General features: G+C 37.6%; 1 protein-coding gene across 1 annotated transcript; it reads left to right on the top strand.

Annotated features, from left to right (window-relative positions):
* Positions 1 to 3,062: 3,062 nt before the first annotated feature.
* LOC128858452 (claw keratin-like) lies at positions 3,063 to 3,697 on the top strand. Its single transcript, XM_054094744.1, has one exon. The coding sequence runs from the start codon at positions 3,184 to 3,186 to the stop codon at positions 3,613 to 3,615; it is 432 nt and encodes a 143-aa protein (XP_053950719.1). The 5' UTR covers positions 3,063 to 3,183; the 3' UTR covers positions 3,616 to 3,697.
* Positions 3,698 to 20,807: the final 17,110 nt, after the last annotated feature.

Below are 20,807 nucleotides of genomic sequence, written 5' to 3'. Positions count from 1 at the left end.
GAAGTCGAGATGTGAGTCGAGTAGATGAATCTTGAGGGGCATGTTACAACCCATTAACTTGTACGCACTAATGCACTTCTGCACAATATTTACATAGTCAGGAGATTTATTATTTCCAAGGAAATTGGCTACAACAGACTTAAATGCCAACCATGCTTTTTTCAGGTCTGCTGAGTAAATCTTCGAAGTGACTGTCTGCTATGATCTTCCTTATTTGTGGACCTATGAATACACCTTCTTTCACTTTCGCATAACTCAACTCTGGAAACTTGTTGCATAGGTACCAAAAGCATCTGAGTTTTTGTCTAGTGCCTTCACGAAGTTTTTCATGAGCCCCAGCTTTATATGAAGTGGAGGCATAATAACTTTTTCACGCTCAACCAATGGCACACGCAGGACGTTTTTACTACCTGGCTCCATTTTATCTCTAATGGGTCAATTCTTATTTATATAGTGGTGCTTCCTATCTTTGCTGTCCCACTCGCAGATAAAGCAGCAGTACTTGGTGTACCCTGTCTGCATTCCCATGAGAATAGTGATCACTTTTAAACCACCACACATATTCCAATTGTAATCGCGATAGCAAATTTTTTCAAAAGTAGCGACATGGTTTCGTACGTCTCTTTTAGATGAGTAGAATAACTAACCGGTACTGATGCATACATGTTTCCATTGTGTAATAATACAGCCTTCAAACTTACCTTGGAGGAATCAATAAATAGACGCCATGCTTCAATCTTATGTTCTACACCGAGGCTTGACATAAGACCTTGGATGTCAGTGCAGTAGCACATATTGTCACTCATTGCAAAGAACTGCACGAGTTCTTTGTGTCTATGTCGAAATTGTGAAGTTCTTGTACCTGGTGATAGCAAATTAAACTCTTCCAGACGTGAACCTAGCAGTTCAGCTTGACCTTTTGTTAGTGCCAGGTCCCGTACAAGGTCGCAAAGATCATCATTATTAATCAAATGAATTTCATCATCATCAGAATTGTAGTCAGAGTCTGCCATGTTGCTGGAAGACGAACTTTCTTCTTGTGTTGCATCATCGACTCTGTATTCTGTAGGTGATGTTGGCATTGGACAACTGACTGGATCATGTGGAATTGGTTTTGAAACCGAGGGAATATCTGGATACTTCACAGATGAACGAGTCTTGTATGAGAAACCTGTGACATTTGTCAAACAGAAATAACAGTCAGTGATGTGGTTGCTTGACTCACGCCATATCATAGGAACTCCAAATGCCAGATGGTTGTTATTTTTAGCCTTCCTTATCCAACCCCGTAAGTTGCATGCACATGTCAAACAAATGAACTGTGGTGCCCATAACTTGCCGCTGTCAACCTTTGAATCAAAGTATAGTTCATAAGCTTTTCTCAGAAATGGTTTAAATGTTTTTCGGTGTCTTTTGTCTGTGAGATAGCCGCACACATAACAAAACAAGTCTGGTGAATTGATGCAGCCTCTAGACGCCATTGTTTTCACTGAAAAAAAATAGCAAATACGTTATTAATTTAGTAAACTAAACTCTATTTTCTTATTCATTCGTAACAATAAGGGATTAAAAAATGTATGTTTATGTTAATATCTTAAAAACCTGACGTGATAGAGAAAAACGGTTTTCAGATTTGTAATCAGCATGAAAAACTGCTTTAGAAAATGTAATCATCAAACAAGATATTTTTGGGTTGTTATTCAGTGTTATTTATGTACTTATTAATTGATTTTTAAATATTTTTTTATTTTGTATTAAAAAAATGTTATTTTGTATTAAAAAAAATATTCATAAATCTTTATAAGAATTTCCAAAACAAACTTTGGTTTTTGACAATTTTTCCTTTTTTGTGCTGCTGTCGGTCTTGTGCAGTTTCTTCATATAAAAAGTTCTAGCATTGGTTATATGGAAGAAACTTCCTCTCGGGAGCATAGGGCCTCGACAAGACTTGTCTTGCATTGGTTTCGTTAATCTATATGATTTCTGGTAGGCTAGGTTATTAGCCTGCCGCTACCAGTCACAAGTGGTGGAAATGCCCACCTGTCGTTGCTTAGGAACAACGCCTTCTTTACTGCTTGGAGCGCCATATGTGTTTCATATTTTTCTGCAGAAGGATCGCACAGATGGTTGAGGACTTGGCCAAATTTAGTGTGTCTGCGCTATTACCGCGGTTGCCCGCTTCCTCTTGCCGGCGCCACTGATGCAATGTGTAACGGTTTGTTTTTGCTTGTTTTAGCAGCCACAATGACTATTGTGCGGGAGTAAGGATGGAATGGATAAGGTTTTGGGTTTCAGGAATGAGATGTTTTTTTTAGAAACAGGGAAAGTAGGTAAATTTGGAGATGTGGGAGGACCGTGCTTGGCGTGGGACTCGAATCCACAACCTCTGAGATGGCTGGCTAGTGCACTTACGCTAGACCACCTAGGTCGCGGTATATAACTATATAACACCGTCAAAAATAAGTATGAAAAATTAACCGAAATTTTGCGGCACTTTACACTTAAACTTTTTTATACCTCAGTTGAATGTGCTATAAAACTGAATACTGCAAATTTTTGTAAAAATTCTGGTTAGAAAGTTTGAATTGCTGAATTACAAAACAAAGATTTACAAAGTCTGAAACTTTAAGTTAAACGATTTTTATTATAGCATGAACTATATTTTTGTAAAAAAAAATAGGAAAATTAAATTCAAATTAACTAAATAGTCAAAATTTGCAATAGGCCGCGCTGCTATTATTGTGAACGCAGATGTACATAATCACAAGCACTTCTCACACTTATTGTTTGTAAAACTTTCTTAATATACTTTCAGATATTGATGACACTTGGCATATTGCAGACAATGAGGCGTTTACGAATTTACAATTTTTCGCTTACCTTTTTTTATCCCATTTCCTGTCGTTCTTAACAAATACACAGTTTTTTTTTATTTATATTGGCTCGTTAACCGAAATAAAGAAAAATTTAATACAATACCAAACAAAAATCGCCTTTTTTCTTTTGCGGTGAAGTTGCATTATAAAAGCATTAAGCGCTTTTGGAAGTGAATATAGTAGAGCGTAACTAAACGAACTAGAAGCAACTTGCTATCAACTAACCGGGAATTGTGAAAAGTCGGCATCAATACGCTACTTACTCAAAAAAAAAGGAAAACGGGTTAAAAATTCACACACTTTTAAAATGCGCGAAATCGCTTTCGTTTTCTTGCTATTGATGGCTTGCGCAAGCGCCTACCCCGCCGAGGAGAAACAAACTAACGAGGTAGTCCCGGAAAGCCCACAACAAGTAGCAGAAGTTGGACATGAGCCGGAAACTGCAAAAGATGTAGTAGCTCCAGAAGCCTCCGAAGTCGTCGAAATGCCGGAATCAGACGCAACGAGTGCCCAACAGCTTTTGGACCTGGAGACTGGGGAGCTAGCAAACGGCGAAGCAGCTACAGATTTGCCTCAGCTCCGCGGCGGTTTCGGCGGCTTCGGTCGTTATCCCGGCTATGGCAGATATGGTGGATTTGGCGGTTATGGACGCTACCCCTATGGCGGCTTCGGTGGCGGATTTGGAGGTTTTCCTTATGGTGGATTTGGTGGCTTTCCTTTCGGCGGATTTAATGGTTAAGAATGCAGATGGAAGGGCTTGAGTTATGTTAAAAACTAAAGTGCCAGAAAAATAAAGTGAAATACAAATGTAAAGCAGTGAACACTTAACTATCTTCCATGCAATCTATCAATGCATCTATCAATGCAATCAAGGTTGTAGTGAAAATTTTGTCCGCTCATACTTTTGCAAATGTTTGAGGTATTTAACGTTAACATTTATGCCACTAACCAGCTACTTTTATGTATACTCCAACCACTAGAGTTGGCGCCGTTATGCATTCTATCGCTTGTCGTTTTGCAAAGTCAGTCAAGATGTTAATTACTGATACGCCCTGTTGCACCAAAGTTGTCCTTGTAGTCATTTCAATGCACTGATATCACAAACTATTTTTACTTTTTCTTTGTTTTTGCTATAAGCGTCTTTCTTGTAGAAAGTACTTTTGCATCTATTTGATTTTGTATTATTTACATAAAGCGTATCAAAGCAAGCAACGTTGAAGCCAAACCAAGCAAAACAAGCAAAACAAAACAAAACGTCCAGCAAACTCTTCAAGTTTTCCATTTGATAATATTTCTCTGTTGTTTTTTTTTTCTTTTTTGTACTATTTTCTTCTTTTTTTTTTGTATGTCAATTTCCTTCACTTTTCATTCATTTGCTTCGCAGCTGTTTGGTATTTATTTATTTACTATTTGTTTTGCTGTTTTCTATTTGCTGCGTGTGTGCGGAATTGCAATCAGATAACACCTTTTGCGCCATTCATTCATTCAGTCATTCATTCCTTCGCCCATTCATCTATTCAAAGCACTGTTATTAACTATTGCCCTCTTCACCCACTATACAAATATTCTCACACTTATGACGTTTGTAACCGTGGGGGTCGCTCGCTTGCGCTGGCCGCTCATTCAAACCTTCAACGCTTTATTATGGCCAATATGCTTTGGGCGTTTGCAAATATGCACAGCGCTCAGCACTAATTTTAAGTAGTCAGGGGGGGCGAGTAGTGCAGGGGTGGTGCTTGCCGATGGTTGTTGTTCTGCAAATGCAACTTGAATTGTATTATTTCTTCATTTAACTAAAATAAGAAGAAAGGCGTTGATAGTAAGTAGTTGGGTGGGTAGTGGGGAAGAGATAGAAAGGGCAATTTCAACTGCTATGCATAATACGCAAAATAAATAGCGAAGGAACTAGTTAAATGAGCTACTGGCTTTTATGGTTCTATGTGTAAAAAAGAAGGAGTGCAGCAAAATACTATTACAGGGTGCTTACATCTAAATATGTGCATAGATGGCGCATAGACTGTAATTTTATTCATACTACAGTGGTTGGTAAAATAAATTACACTTAATAGTTGTTAAAATTTTATGAAATTTCACTCATTTATATTTTTGAAAAAATTTTCAAGGAAAATGAGCATACGGAAATAAATTTCCTTCTTCAGGCAAGTGTAAAAAATTGATTGGAATCAAACAGAAGTAACTGAAGCTAAAAGGCAATAAGATTCACCTGATTTTGCCAGAGGCAGGCCAACCATTTCTAATTTTGAAAATTTAACAGCGGATTGCATTGCAAATTTCTCTCTTGGGCACCAAATGGATTCGCTGTATATCGACTTTGTTAAGTCAGCATTTAATGATTTTTTTATATTTTTTTTATTTATTCAGTTAATTGAAGAATGCATTTTACTGACAATAAACCAAAAGTACTTAAAACTAGTTAAAATGACTCTATACATAGTAGGCTACATAGTACTTCATGCTGTAGAGACGAATCAAACCTTGGAAAATTGTTCTCGATAGAGTTCTCATCAAGGGAGCATGAAATGAAATAATAAAGGGGTTCGCACTACGACCTTCAAGTATTTTTTGCCCATGAAGAGGCCATACCTTAATTATATTTTGGAAAAGCGACATAAAAAAGCAATACTACATTCTACTGTGGGCAAAAAGTAAGGAGAATTTATTTGTCATTTGTTTTTTTCATGAGTTGGCAGCACTGTTAATAACATCTGGGCCAACTTTCATGTGAATGTCATTATCAGTAATATATTTACGCTTGTGTTTACCAAACGACCAAGAGTGCGTTTTTCGATTTTTACAATGTCTGATTTGATCGAGCAGAGAATTGCCATCAAATTTTGTTTGCGGAATGAAATTTCGGCTGCGGAAACGTTTAGCATGTTGCAGAAGGCATTTGGTGAGTCGACCATGTCGCAGAAAAATGTTTATAAGTGGTACAAAGACTTCAAAGAGGGTCGAGAACGTGTTGATGACTTGGAGCGCTCCGGACGACCATCGACGTCAACAGATGGCCAACACGTCAATAAAGTGAAGGAGTTAGTGCTCAAAAATCGTCGGTTGACTGTTAAAGACCTTACTGATATGATCGGAATATCAGGAGGATCTGTGAAAACCATTTTGAAAGACCATTTGGGCCTGCGAAAAGTCAAATCTCGTTTGGTACTGAAAACTCTCAATTTCTTGGAAAAAAGTCGTCGCGTTGATGTATGTGAAACAATGCTTTCAGACTATCAAGACAAGCTCAAATGCATCATTATGGGAGATAGGACTTGGATTTATGCTTACGACCCTGAAACAGCCGAACAATCAAGCGAATATCGTGCTAAAGGCGAGGCCAGACCGAAAAGAGCACGTCAAAGTCGTTCAAAAATAAAGGTCATGATGACAGTTTTTTTCGATTTTCGTGGTGTGGCGCACTTTGAATTTCTTCCGTCTGGCATAACTGTTAAAAAGGAATATTATTTGAGCGTTATGCGTCGTTTACGTGAAGCAATTCGTCTAAAAAGACCAGAATTATGGGCCAACAACTCTTGGTTTTTGCATCACGATAATGCACCGTCTCACACTGCACTCGTTCTTCGTGACCATTTCGCCAAAAATTCCACGCATATCGTTCCGCAACCACCGTATTCGCCTGATTTGGCTCCGTGTGACTTCTGGCTATTCTCAAAACTCAAAAGACCACTCCGGGGAACGCGTTTTGAGTCGATTGAGGAGATAAAAGCTGAATCGAAGAAGGTGCTGATGGCTATACCGGAAATGGACTATTTGGCATGTTGTGGGGATTGGAAAAATCGTTGGCTTAAGTGTATTTCATCGAGAGGGGATTATTTTGAAGGGGATGAAATTGATTTACAAGAATAAATACAGATTTTTCATTTTACAACCAAATTCACCTTACTTTTTGCCCACAGTGGTAGGTTATGCATAGAAACATGAAAAACAATTTTTTCACTCATTTAGGGCAGTCAACTGCTCCAACAGCAAGCGATGTGGGCAGGTCAGTTTTTAAGTTTAGTTTAAGTTTAGTAAGCGTGATTCTTATGTGGCGAAAGATTCACTAGAATTCAAAGGACGGAGAGCGAATTCGGTGAACTTTTTCTAAATTCGTAAACGCATAATATGAGAGTAAACAGAAGAGGCATAATTCAGCCTAGATCTTGCTAGAGTAACATTGAGCATATTTAAAATGTGCGAATCAGAAAAAGATGAGCTATCACGCCGGACACGCGCCAACACAGCCATTTGTTTTTGTGTTATTAACGCATCTTATACAATTTACAGAGACGTTATAGTATTGCAACTATTTAGTATGTAAATTATAATACTAGTCAGGAGTTAGAATTAAATTAAAGGAAGCATTTTATATTTTATACACATGTACGAAAGACATACAAGTAAAAATGAAATGTATGCTTCTCGCTTTGCATGAGGTCTGCAATTTTTGTGCTCTTCAGCTGAAGTAAGCTGGATGCAGCGACTTTGGCGTGGTTTTGTAGACAGACGCTCTTTGTGAGAAATTGTTCCGTCACCTCAGCTGCAGTTCATATGGTTTGACAGAGGAGAGCGGAAAAGATGGTAATCAGTGTGATGGCCTGGAAAGTACGGTGCAAGGTCCGAAGAATATGGCGGATGCTGAAGGACTTCCCATTCGAGCTCTTGGATACGGCTTTGACGACTTGTGCAACATGGGGCTTGTGAAGGAGTATGGTTTGACCATGTCGATCAGATGTTTTCAGTCGTATAGGCTCATTAACGCGGTGTAGCTGGGCAATGTAGAGCTCCTTGTTAACCCTGGCATTATTTTCTACCATTCCAGCGGCTTGACTCTCGGCTTTGCCGTATCTTTTGGAGCCACCCCCTCCTTTCTTTGCTTGATACATATTAGTGTATAGGCACCATTTCTCATCTCTCGTGACGATTCGGTACAAAAAGCGTTGTTTATGACCGATAAACAATTTGAAGGCGACTTTCTTTGTTTTTTTTTTTCGTTGAGGTTGCGAAGCATCGAGGCTCTCAATTTTTCGGTTAATCTCATTGAATGAAGGTGATTGAGAATCGTTTTAAGATCGCAGTTCGTTCTTCCGTTCTCCTTCAAAAGTGATTTGAGACGTTCTTCATCGAATTCAGAAGGGACGTGTCATCGACGTAAAGTCGCAATTTTTGAACTTTGCAAACCATTTCCGTGCTGTAGACTCGCCTATGACACTTTCTACATACACGTCCCAAATATTTCGGGTTGCTTTGGCAGCTTTTTGACCTCGATGAAAAGCAAAGAAGAGCCTCAATAAAAAATTAAATAACTCAAAAATACAATTAACATACATAGTTTTGTAGAGCAGAAAGAGTTCCATCGTATGAATTATTACCCTTTGCCAAACAGCAAACAAATCGTTGTAAAATAAAAGAAAATATAAAAATGTTACGAACTTATTCCCCCAACCCAATAGTAAGCCACATAACTATGTATTAAGAACCTTGTTCTGCAGACGTTGAATAGAAGCCAGCTACTCTTTGTTTGCACATCCACAGGCATGGAGGTGTAGCTCCAGACAGGCTTTAAAATTTATTTGTAAATAAGTAAATTTTTGAAAGTTGATCATTAAGAGAGCCATCCAATTGGGTAATGTAGTTTTTCGATTTTGAAATCGAGCTTGTCACGTTTCTTTTTTTCGTGCGCTTTCCAGCGCAGTTTTGCAACGAGTGTAATACCTAACTATTTGGCTTAATAGGCATATGGGCTTACCGATTCATCCATAAAGATTTTTTTGTATTCTGTATTTTTCAGAGAAACATCTATTTGGGTTAATATGCTCCTTTTTAGTTTAATCCTCCACTTTTTGGCCCAGAAGGCAATCTGGTGGACAGCATCTTGAAACTTGGTAGCAGCCCCTTGCATTGTATCGTGCGCTAAAAGTAGCGCAGTGTCATCCGCAAATGTTGCAGTTACATACTGGTTTGCCGATGGTAGCCCTTGTGTGGAGAAGATATACGGCAGAGGCCCAAAAATGCTCCCTATTTGTACGCCAGCGTTAATTTTTTTAAACATTTTCGTATTTAACGCATTAATAATATTGGCATTACTGGTAGTAGGTATATTGCCCTATATGAGGAAACTTTGTTAGAAGATTTTCTAGACTTGGGTATTATGATATCTTCCGCGAATTTCGAGTATATTGGCACATATCTCAATCTCAAGCATTTATTAAGTAAACTGGTCAAGTAAATTATGAAGTTCATTGGGAGTTTTCGCAGCATTTCAGCAGTTATTAAATAAAAACCAGGAGACATTTTCAATCAAGAATTTAATATTTGCCAACTTCTTTTGGTATAGCTGGAGTAATGCAACCATGCAAAGTTTTTGTTGCTTCGGTTGCATCGTAGCCGTCATTTGTGCTAAAAGTTTATTCAAGATGCTCAGCAAATATTTTCGCTTTTCACTCGGTTTGGTCCAATGTATTTCATCAATTTTAATCGGAGTACATTGAACGCCTTCCACGAAAAGAATACTCTGAACTTTTTCAGCTGTGAGTCCTGTTGGAAACCGATTGAAATCGTCAGTTTTGAATGCCTTGATCACTATGTTGCGCTCTTCGCTTGCAAAGCAAGCTCTTCGTAGCTTCCGTGTTTAGTGATTAAGCTTGTAATAAAGGGTGGCTATTTTTTATCATGAGCAATTTGGCTAAGTATGCGTTTGCTACCCCATGTTGCCAACTGAATTTGTTGCGTAAAATGATTTATTGCATCTTAGAGCTGTTCACAAGTATTAATCCAGCCGCTTTCGGCAAGCTGTTCTTATTATATAGGGTGGTTAAATTTCAAGGGCCGATGTTGAATGTGAACCACACCTAAACGACTCCGTTGGACTTCTTTCTTTGGGATTATTTGAAAAAAAAGGTGTACGTCAATAAGCCAGCAACAGTTCAAGAGCTAAAGGATTACATAATTCGGCACATTAACGGCATAGAACCTCAATTATGCGTCATCGAAAATTTGGACCATCGGATGGAGGTGTGCCGCCGAGGCCGCGGCGATTATTTGGCCAATATTTTGTTTTGTGCGTATTTGAGCCATACAAACATTATCATAATAAAGAAATATGGCAATAATTTCTTAAACAAATTGTATTTTATTCAAAATAACACCGGCCTTTAAAACTTAACCACCCTTTAGGTAAGGAACTATTTGCATTTGGTGGTCTTTGGAGATGTGCTGTTTGGCCGATATTTTATTCTATACGTAGGAACCATACCAATATTATCATAATAAAGAGAACTTATAATAATTTATTAAAAAAAATGTAGTTTATTCAAAATCAACACCGGCCCTTAAAATTTAACCACACTTTAGTTGAAAGTATTTTCCAATCGGTTAGAGCGTTCGTCAATCGCGTTGCTTTTTGATTTTGCGTTGCATGTTGCGTATGAGTAGCATATGAGTTGCAAACTATTGTATATTGTGTATGTGGGTGGAAAATCTCATGGTGTTTTCATTTCAACGACAAAATTGTTGTCCTTTCATGGTGCTCAAATAGTCCAATATTGCGCTCAACTTTGTAAAAAGGGATGTTTTGTCTACTCAGGAAAGAGCACCAAACATGGAATTTCCTTGCTTAATTTTAGAATCGAACACGAAAAAAGTAGTGGCTAATTTTTTTTTGGGAGAAACGCAATCACAATTAATTTTATATCGCATTAAGCACCTAAGTTCTTGACTTCAGTTGCAATTTTTACCCAACAAATTAGCCTGTTTCGGTTTTCATCCCCCTTTTCTTGACTTAGCTCAGTGCCTTATTTAAGTGTAAGTATTGCGTTGCGCTTAATGACGTCATCTCACTATTTTCATGCACCTTCAGATGTAAGCTGGTTTGGGCTGGCTTAATTTATCATCTTTATTAAATTTACAAGTGCATGCTTTTACAGTCGACTTCTCTTTAGTATACTGATAATCTCAAGGTGTATTCCGTTATTGAAGTCAGGCTTCTGTTAACCTTAAATCTGATCTTATGAGAGATTCTGGTAAGATTACCGGTACGTTGACCCATCGATAAATTTGTTCAATCACTATTTTCAAGAAAACGTAATTGGAAATGTATCAGCTGATAACCGCAGACGTAGTTAGTGATCGAGGTGTCTACTTTAACTCAAAATTCTCATTTTCAAACTTAAATATCGCTTTTGTAATATTTCCTTTGGAATACACTTCTATTAACTCTCACCTTGCGCTCTCATTGGATATAAATAGAATACAGGGTATGCAAACAATATCACATTCGCATTACGAGCCTTAAATTTTTCTTAGTCTTTGACTTCGTATAACTCTTTTTTTTTACTATTACGTTTACGTTCACTTCATGACAGAAGATATACATCTTGCCTTGATCTGATTCGGACTGTTCATGATCCTGACACTCTGAGTAGAATGCCACTTAATATACCGGGTATCATCCTATCATCACCTATTTTATTCATATACTGCCATATTGAATTATCCCTCTCGGAAATCTTAATACATTTATTGAAATTACTGATATTGTTATTAAATGATTGCAATTTTTACTATTGTAATTAAAGTTTTTTTTGGGAGAAGTCAGTAAGAGACTTTGTATTCACTCATTAAATGAAACTAGTAAAAATAAAAATAAAAATAAAATAAAATATACATAAATCGTGTGCAGATATCGGTTAAATAACGATCGAGGTCAGTTTTCTATTTATAGTGCAGTGAAACCGAAGAAAGAAAAAGTAATCTTCAAAGTCATAATTGTACTGACAGATCACCCAACCTTCTGAAATTAATTGAAGTTGAAAAGTTCCAAAAATTACCTCTACATAAATAGTAGGCTGAAGTGAAAAAGTAATTAAACAATTCTTCCAAAACGCTCTCTGAATAGTGAATCGTGCCGGTTACAACTCGAAAGTGGCGTGACAAAATTCCCAACCAGCGGTGCTGTTTTTGTGTTATTATAGCAATACATCATCCCTTACGTTGTTGTCACCGGTGTCATCTAGTAGTAGTAGTGTGGCTCCAAATGGACAGAATGTCAAGTGAGTAGGCCTAAGCGAGCTTGCAAATATGGTTAGAGTCGTGCGGGGTATGTCGTGGTCAATTCTAGGCACAACCAGCGGCGTTGATTATTGCAATTAGAATTCATCAAAGCGTATAAAATTAAGATACTTGATTTCTAGAAAATACTCATATACTGTATTGTAATCTGTATTTATCAAACGTTGCAGCCTCCAAATAGAGCAAAAATCCCAATAGTTATACTGAAGTGGATGGAAAATCATAGGGTGAGGCTGCATATCAAATGGAGGAGATGAGGGAATCTTGTGTTTGTTGAAAAAAGATGTCATCTCTTTATTTTATGTGAATATTTTCAATCAAAATGTACAAAGGAAACTTGTTCTTCCAGCTTGAGGAAAACTTCTAATTCCAGCAAAGTCGATTAGAAACAGACCACCTACGATTTGAGTATGGGCTTAATGTCCTTATATTTTCATAATACCATCATAATCAACGCAGTTGATACCCATACGTACTTTTGCACTTCCTTAAGAAATAGATAATTCAATTCTACCTTCTGCTCAAATATGAACGAGACTGATTTAATAAAACACAAACGGTTAATTATTGTTCAATTTTTATTTTATCTCCTTCAAAGTAATCACCATAGGAGGCGACACACATATGCCAACGTTTTTTCCAATCATCATAGCATTTCTGGAAGGCCGATTTCGGTATGGATTTCAGTTCCTTCTTCGAATTCTCTTTTATGACTTCAATTGTATCAAAATGTTTTCCACGGAGCGGCAACTTGAGCTTGGGAAACAGGAAAAAGTCACATGGAGCCATATCAGGCGAATACGGTGCTTCCGGAACGATATTAACATTATTTTTGTTCAAATAATCGCGAACAAGACGTGATGTGTGAGCTGGTGCATTATCGTGATGCAAGAACCATGACTTGTTGTCCCACAATTCCTTCCTTTTAAGACGAATGTTCTCGCGCAAACGCTTTAAAACGTCTAAATAATATTCAGCGTTAACCGATCGGCCTTGCGGAAGGAACTCCGAGTACACCACACCTTCGTAATCGAAAAAAACAGTCAGCATAACTTTAATTTTTGAGCGACTTTGGCGTGGTTTTTTGGGTTTCGGCTCCTCCTCTTTGAACGATTTGTACCACTGGAAAACACGTGCACGCGATAGAGCAGAGTCCCCATAGGTTGTCTGCAACATTTTTAAGGCGTCTGAAGTCGAAATTTTGTTGGAATAACAAAATTTCAAACAAATTCTTTGTTCAACTTGAATTTCCATCATTAAATTCGAAAAACACACTCGAGCTTGACTTGTTTACAGTGGCACAGAAAACAAACTATGTGACATACTCGTATCACGCTGAAATTTGCCATGTAAGCTTATAACAGTAATTTTTTGTCCGTTTTTTGATGCCTCGAAATGAAATTTCAGCCAATAAGGAGGCCATGAAATTTCCATCTAACGATTCACCGGTTTCAAGTTATTTTTTTATAAATACATCTGGCAGTAACATCTAATTATAAGAGGTTAGGTTAGGATAAATGGTTGACCACTTGGACAAATAATCAAATTCCTCCATTGAGATGCTACAGAGGAAAATCAGAGATAGAGAAGAACCAAAGGCGGGGAAAAAGGGGCTTTGGATTGAAGAATGATGATCAAACGGAAGCTAATTACATTTGTATTAACCGCTTCAAGCTACTGATGAAATTCACCAGGTGTGTAATATATTACCCTACTACAAGTATATCCGTAGGTGTACCAAAAACGTGAGACCCCTTTTATCTGAATATTAGCCCGACGAGAGCAGGGCTGAGATGATTTTCCATCACATCTCCTAGACAGGTTCTGCAGAAAAGACTTGAGGCAATACCAAGTACCACCGCATTGATACCTAAAGGACTGCCCGGAATGCCCGGTAAAGACACCCACCAAATTCGAGAGCTGCGGTTTTGTTAGCCTTAGAAATTCTACCGACCGTCCCTAGAAGGATGTAGCGACTTTGCACATTTGCGCGCTAACGCAGCGCTTACTGAGTTGACACGAGGCCCATCTTTGCAAGAAGTAGGTCACAGGCTCTCAGAGAAACTCCAATCCTCTCATTTCGCGGTGAAACCATCTCGAGAATCCTCTGTATAGCCAGTTCATTAGCACAGCAGCTTTCTGTTATGCCACTGGGACCGAGAACCCAAATGAGTGTTCGAATGCAGTCGAGAGGCCGATTATTGTGACCGGGAACCTAAAACAGCCTAAAATCAAAGTTCGGGTGCTGCCACCTGCTAGCCAATCGATGACTCGAATTCTCGTATGAACGGTCGGTCAACTCACCCTGTCGTTTTGGGAGTTTACGAATTGCTCAATTTGAAAAATTTTCTAGCCAAAAAGCACAATGCCGCAAATTGACCGCTTTCGACAAAGCGAAGCAATTCCTTCGCTCTCTGACTTGTTCCTGCTTTGGTGTGAAATCATGCGCCTTTTGGATCTTGTAAGGGTTGACTTTGAGATTATTTTTCAATATGCGGGGATGCTACGGTCAGATATTTTCCGTTTTTTCGCCATTTGATTGGCACTACGTAGGGGACTTCGCTCAAGTCGCTTCTTCACTTTTTGAACCGTTTCACGTGACGTTGAAGTCTTTTGATGATCACCTCCATGACGTTTCAAGATGCTACCAGGGTCATTGTAACGAGTAATGGCGCGATAAACATTTAACAAAAAACTTTATTCACTTTAAGGTGCTCGAAACTCTATAATGCAATCACACTATTACGTTTGAAATCCATAACTGTTTTTTTTTCGCGTTTGCAAAAATGCAAAATGCTTCCGCACGCTTATAAACAATACCCTGGACTGTAATTTTCCAACTGCGCGAACGGTCTGAAGTTGGTTACACTTCGAGTGCCGGATACTGTATGTATAGGTATACTATATATATGATCTAGAGCAGAGAATATAAATGTTGAGGTTCAAATATTTCTGTTGACTTATTTTTTTGCCTGGCAGAGCGTTCCGATACTTTCAAGTAATATGAAATATTTGCATGAAGCAGCCTGTAAGTGTCTATCGTCATCACTAACCAGCAAAACCTACTCCCACTTCTTCTTCACTTCAATATCTATGTATTCGATTTCCACTCGTCCACAAATAACTGGGCATTCAAACTGAGATAAGATATGTATGTATGTATGTATGTACGTAAAATTATAACGAAGTGACCAACAACAACAAATCAGTATTATGGCTTATAAAAAAAGTTCCATTGCCAAGACAAGTAAGAATAACTTTTTCGCCAAGTAACATTTCAGAACTCTTAATCAAAATAGCTTCTTAAGATTTTTTCACCTAATAAACAGTAAAATGTTGTACTATAATAAAGCTGGCAATAACAACATAAGCGTATTACTAACCTCATACACCGGGAGCAACATTTCATACTCTCTCCACACTTCCTCAGGACGTAAAGTTGCGTTGGGAATTCATTTCACCGAATGCTTTGCCAGTTCGCGTGCAATTAAGGAAAATTGCAATGGTGCGTAGGGGGCTGAGAAGTCGCCACGTTGAAGGGATTGAATGATTGAAAAGGCTTGGTTAATTGTAGGTTAGCAGAGGAAGTAAATAGTCGCAGTTGTTGCAGAAAAATAAAAGCAAACAGGAAATGAAACAAACAAATGCAGTGAATTGCTTTCAATGCCCACAAGTGCAGAAATACCACTCTACTTCTGCTTAGTTGGCTATATCAAAGCGATATATAGCTAGGCACTTAACCCTGCTTAACCAAGCAACGTTTTTTCGAACATTCGATTATTTTCATTATTTTTATTATCTTATTTCTTTTATTTTATTACTAAATTATTATTTTCTTTCTCTCTTCGCAAAATTATTATTTTCTTTCTCTCTTCGTGGTAGCTTGATCAATTCCTAAACGGTGTCCAGTAAGAACAGATAGATTCAGAGCTACAGCTAAGGTGTCTGCATATGAGTTTATAATATTTCTCATCGGAACGGCTAACTTCGGATTTCTATGATAACAATATTTTGAAAAACCGCTGCAGGTGACAGCGTTAACAAGTTTGCTCTGCTTCTCGACGCACAGCACTATAATCCAAAGCGTCAACAAGGCCCTCAAATCACTAGCCGGTAACACATGGGGCAAAGACAGATCTGACCAAATACTGCAATCAGAACGACTGCGAGATGTCTCTTGACGTTACCTTTTCATCACTTCCATTGTGAGGCATCTATTCTCCCAGTTATAGATCATAATATTACGTTACGGTTCCTGCCGGGATGTTCCCATAATAAGTACTTCCCACAGTAAGTACTTTCTGGAGGCTGAACCACCTCCTAGGCACGTCAGAAGAATGCTACATCGAAGAAGAATGCAACAATCGATAACCACTGCGCCACTTAATATACAGACAGACCATAAACGGCATTCATCGCGAATCGCTCACCAAATTTATGAGCTTCTGCTGTCCGAACGTCGCCAACGGAGTCCGACCATCACAGGCCAAGAGCTTCAGTTGGCTCAAAAGTCACGCGTTATAATTACGTTCTGGACACTGTAGCGGGCTTAGCTAAAACTTATCCAGAAACGACCCTAATATACCTAACATTTGTTCGGCATTTGAAGGTACTCCGCAAGTTACTAACCATTTAATACACCTTTCCCTCGTTGTTGGCTTATTCACTTAGACTTGACTTTTCAATAAACCCCACAAAAACAAAAACAACGATTTCAGAGCTACAACACAATATTTAGATCGATTGCGATCAGATTGCTGAACTTTGAGCGAGTCCTTGGATATCTGAATTCTCGTATGAGAGCCGTAAACGACGTAATTTTTGACATATAATTGTTAGGAGCCGTATTTACAAACTTCATTTTAAAACAACATCTAAGCGCGTCTTTTGAAATACCTGTATGACGCTGTTTCGCCTCTTATTGACGCATGGTAAGCTTCTATGGTAGAAGACTTAAGTATACACAAAATTTGGTGTCAACTCACGAAAGTATACACCAAATTGCAAGCTTCAGGTAAACTTCAGACCCATAGTAATGGTACAAGTTGGCGCAAAACTAATTATCAATTTTGTTTATAAATAACTTTTTTACTAAATGAAAAGAACTTTATTTTGAGTGATGGAAATCTTTATTTTGACCCTTATGCACTCCATCGCTTGTCTGTTTCTTACTGCAGCTGCCTAATTCACAAGTGTCAAATATGATTAAGGTACGACGCCATCTTCCGAAAGCGTAATTTATTTTGCCCCACCTTACATAATTATGCTCGAACAGAACTAACAATTTTTTTTAATTTTGCCATTATTTAGGAGGCTACAAAAAGGGACATTCAAGAAAACTGCCTCGGAGAACTTTCAAGGTTTTCGAGTTTTCAACTTTTCACGTTTAACTAAATTTTCACAAAGATCTCCTTAAGGGGACTTATCCAGCAAAACTTATTTTTTAAAGGTAAAGACTTACGATAAGATAGATCTACGGCTTACCAAAGATTGTAAATTTATCAGCTTGAAACCAAATGCATATGTAGGTAGGAACAACACTTCCAAATGTAATTCTATTATTTTTATAAAAATTTGGTCATGAGGTCTCCAAATTAAAACGACATGTTTGAATTGACAAATCACAAAACTTATAATTTACGGTATCAAAGTTCAATGGTTTGAAAAATTAATGTTGCTACGACGAACAAAATCGAATACTAAGTATGTTTTAACAAGGCTTCGAATCTTCTCTACTGGATCTTTTATTTCGCTACTATTTTCCAAAACAGTATTCAAAATGCCATAAGACCTACTGCGATCATTCAAAATCTTCGTAAGTGTTATCTTAAAATACTTGTTTATGTTTAAGGTTAGATGGGATTTGAGATACCATAAGTTAAGCGCTCAATATCAAGTTGGAGCCGAACCCCGTCAAATGAATCTTTGAGTATAACGAATACCTTAAAATCATCTACATAAAGTATAGAGAAATAGCTGTTAATGTTATTTACAAAAAAGACATGCAAATTCTCTCTTGCGGGACCCTTGAAAAGCCAACAAATATTCCAGAAGTCGCACCTTTAAACTAAACAACACAGCGCATAGAACTTTATCTACTCCCAAGGGCAGTAATGAAAACCTAAACGAAAGTATTCTGTGAAGATCTTTGTCAAAGACTTTCCAGAAATTTGACTAAATGAAGTCCACCAGCAGTAATCAATGACAATAACTAAGTCCGAGACTGTAGACCACCCAGAAACAAAGTCATGCAGTTTAGTTTATATTTTCCTACACACTCGAAATGTTTGAAAATAGTTGAAAACTGTGGGATGGCCCTATAATTCCTAGCATCCTTTGTCTTACCGCTTTTTAGGAAATGTGTAATGAAACAGAAGATAGCTTAACTGAAGCAAACCTCTTTGAAATATCTTCAGATAATGTTAGAGAAAAAAAATTATGACACAAATTGAGATCTGAAGAAAAGTTCGATGGCGAGTCACTATCAGCTGAACGAAGATCGAATTCTTTGCCAGGCTATGCTTTACTATGAATTCTTTATTTATATATTAATTTCATGTCTTATTTATTTTATATTTTAGAACGATGAAATGTAGCTAGAACGATGGAATGTATGCAAAATAGCAACGGCTGTGTAGGGTTAACCACACTTAAAACTATTTGCTTGCACCGTCAGAAGTAAAAACACTAGTCGGAAATGGGAAACAGAAGGTGGTACCGTTGAAAGGTTGAAAGCAACAAAGCAGTAAATGTTAGCGATTGTACAATGTAGAAAAGGCTAATACTTAACTGTTAAATACCGTTACAAAAGCTTTTTTAGCAACTTTGTATCTTAAAACCGGATACAGCAGGAAATAGTGGTGGAAAATATTGAAATAGAAAAGAAAGTACGCACTCCAAACTATTGTGGTACTTGATCAGCGCATGTAAACAGCAAAAGAATTGACAGATGGTTCGTAAGGCGAAGAGCGCAAGAATCCGCAAGGAAAACTCATTGGTTCAATGGAATAAAGTAAATAACTGTGCAGCAAATGTAATTGAAGTTTTATTGAAAGCGATTGAATATCGGTCAAGTTAAGTGATTTAGATGAATTGGTTGAAGAGTAGCAAATAAATCTACGTACCTACATAGCTTACATATATAGATTTGTAGCAGTATGAATGGACTGTTGGCCAATTGTTTGTAGGACTTACGACGGGTCACTTTGTAACTTGGTAAGTTCGTGTGTGGGTTTCCCACCACAATGCTCATGTTCACGTTCCCTTACATACATACGCACACACATTCATACTAAAATACTTATATTATTATCAACCGGACGAGTATCAATCAAATGAGCAACTTAATCAAACATACACACATAAGTACAAATGTATGTATGTATGTGTTAGATGTAGTGGGACAAATTAATGAGCGGAAGTGCCAGTGGCTGAGCTAAAGAGCAAATATGTTCAGCTGGAAAATGTAAATAAATTTGTGAAATGAGAAAATGAGCTCAACACAAGCATTCATTGGCATGTCACCCGCCTGCTTTGAGTTGTAACTTTGTAAAAGTGACTTCATTAATGTGCACAACGTTGGCGGTAAATAGAAAAGTAATTACTTTAGTCGTATAGCATTTAAGTAGAATACCCACCGCAAACGAGTTTAATATGCAAATGTAGATATGCATAAAATTCAATTTCAATTGTGTAAAAATCTATATGTAATCGCTTGTGGTGGCTTGCGTGCTTATTTCCAACTATTTATGTACATTCACTTTAAGCAAATTTGACATAACAAGTGCCCATGCAAAAAGGGAAATCCTACTCATAAGTACCAGTGAGGATACTTTAGTTTTCAAAATTGGACCACTTAAATCACTGAAAAAATATACTTTTTCACAGTTTGTTGCACACAAATGGCAACCAAGGGGAAGAAAAAACACTTTTTAGTATTCCAGCTATATTTTTTGGAAAATACGTTTATACTCAGCTAACTCCAACCAAATCTTACTAAGAAAAGTTATTCATTTTGAAATTATAGCAAAAATCAGCAAGTTGTGTTTCTTAAAGTTGAATATACCGAAAAAAATATTGTACAATTGCATTTAAATTAGCATCACTGATAGAGCTAGCTTAGATTATAGCGGGTGTCCATTATGGAATACACTCAGGGTCACAACCCATTATAATGCCGCTTGTCCTTATCTCTCCTAAACCTAATGAGATTATTGAAAATTTGTATATCTCGAATGATACAAAAAATATATATCTGCGATTGGACAAAGTAGAACAGCGGCATAGAAGGTACAAAATCGTATCTTCCTTATCGTGCTTCCGCAGAAGTCACGCAGTCGTGTCAACACACCATCTTTTTGGCGTATCAGCCCATTAGGAAGTGCCCTGTTATAACGGAATTTAATGTGCTAAAGTAGCGCTTATTTTGGCTTAGCAGAGATTTCGTGCGTTTAACATTAAGTATCGGTCACAAATGTCCGATGACTCTGCAAGAATAATAATAATAATTAATAAGTCTGTAAGGATATACCTTTATCATTATCTACGTACATGTTGGGAAGTTTTGTGCCGAGTTTCACTTGTTCATTGGTCCTGCAGTTCACCTCAATATCGCAATGACTAGTGAAATGTAAATATATCTCCAAGCATCACATCACATTATTATTGTCATCAGTTCAGCCTGAAAAACAATACAGTACTCGGGGAGCCGAAATTTTAAAGAGATCTCCAGATGTTCAGAATTTACATCTCCCTACCCTCGAGCTTTGAACTCATATCCTTCTCAAGGGCATTCCACCGTAGTACAATACCATAGTCGAAAACTGACTAACTACCGCTGGGTTCCAT

Source organism: Anastrepha ludens, chromosome 2 (assembly GCF_028408465.1).
Source record: "Anastrepha ludens isolate Willacy chromosome 2, idAnaLude1.1, whole genome shotgun sequence".
NCBI lineage: Eukaryota > Metazoa > Arthropoda > Insecta > Diptera > Tephritidae > Anastrepha > Anastrepha ludens.
This window is presented reverse-complemented; position numbering and strand designations above follow the sequence as displayed.

Bases quoted from the DNA above. Each gene is read 5' to 3' on its own strand.
- LOC128858452 (XM_054094744.1), top strand. From the start codon at position 3,184: ATGCGCGAAATCGCTTTCGTTTTCTTGCTATTGATGGCTTGCGCAAGC.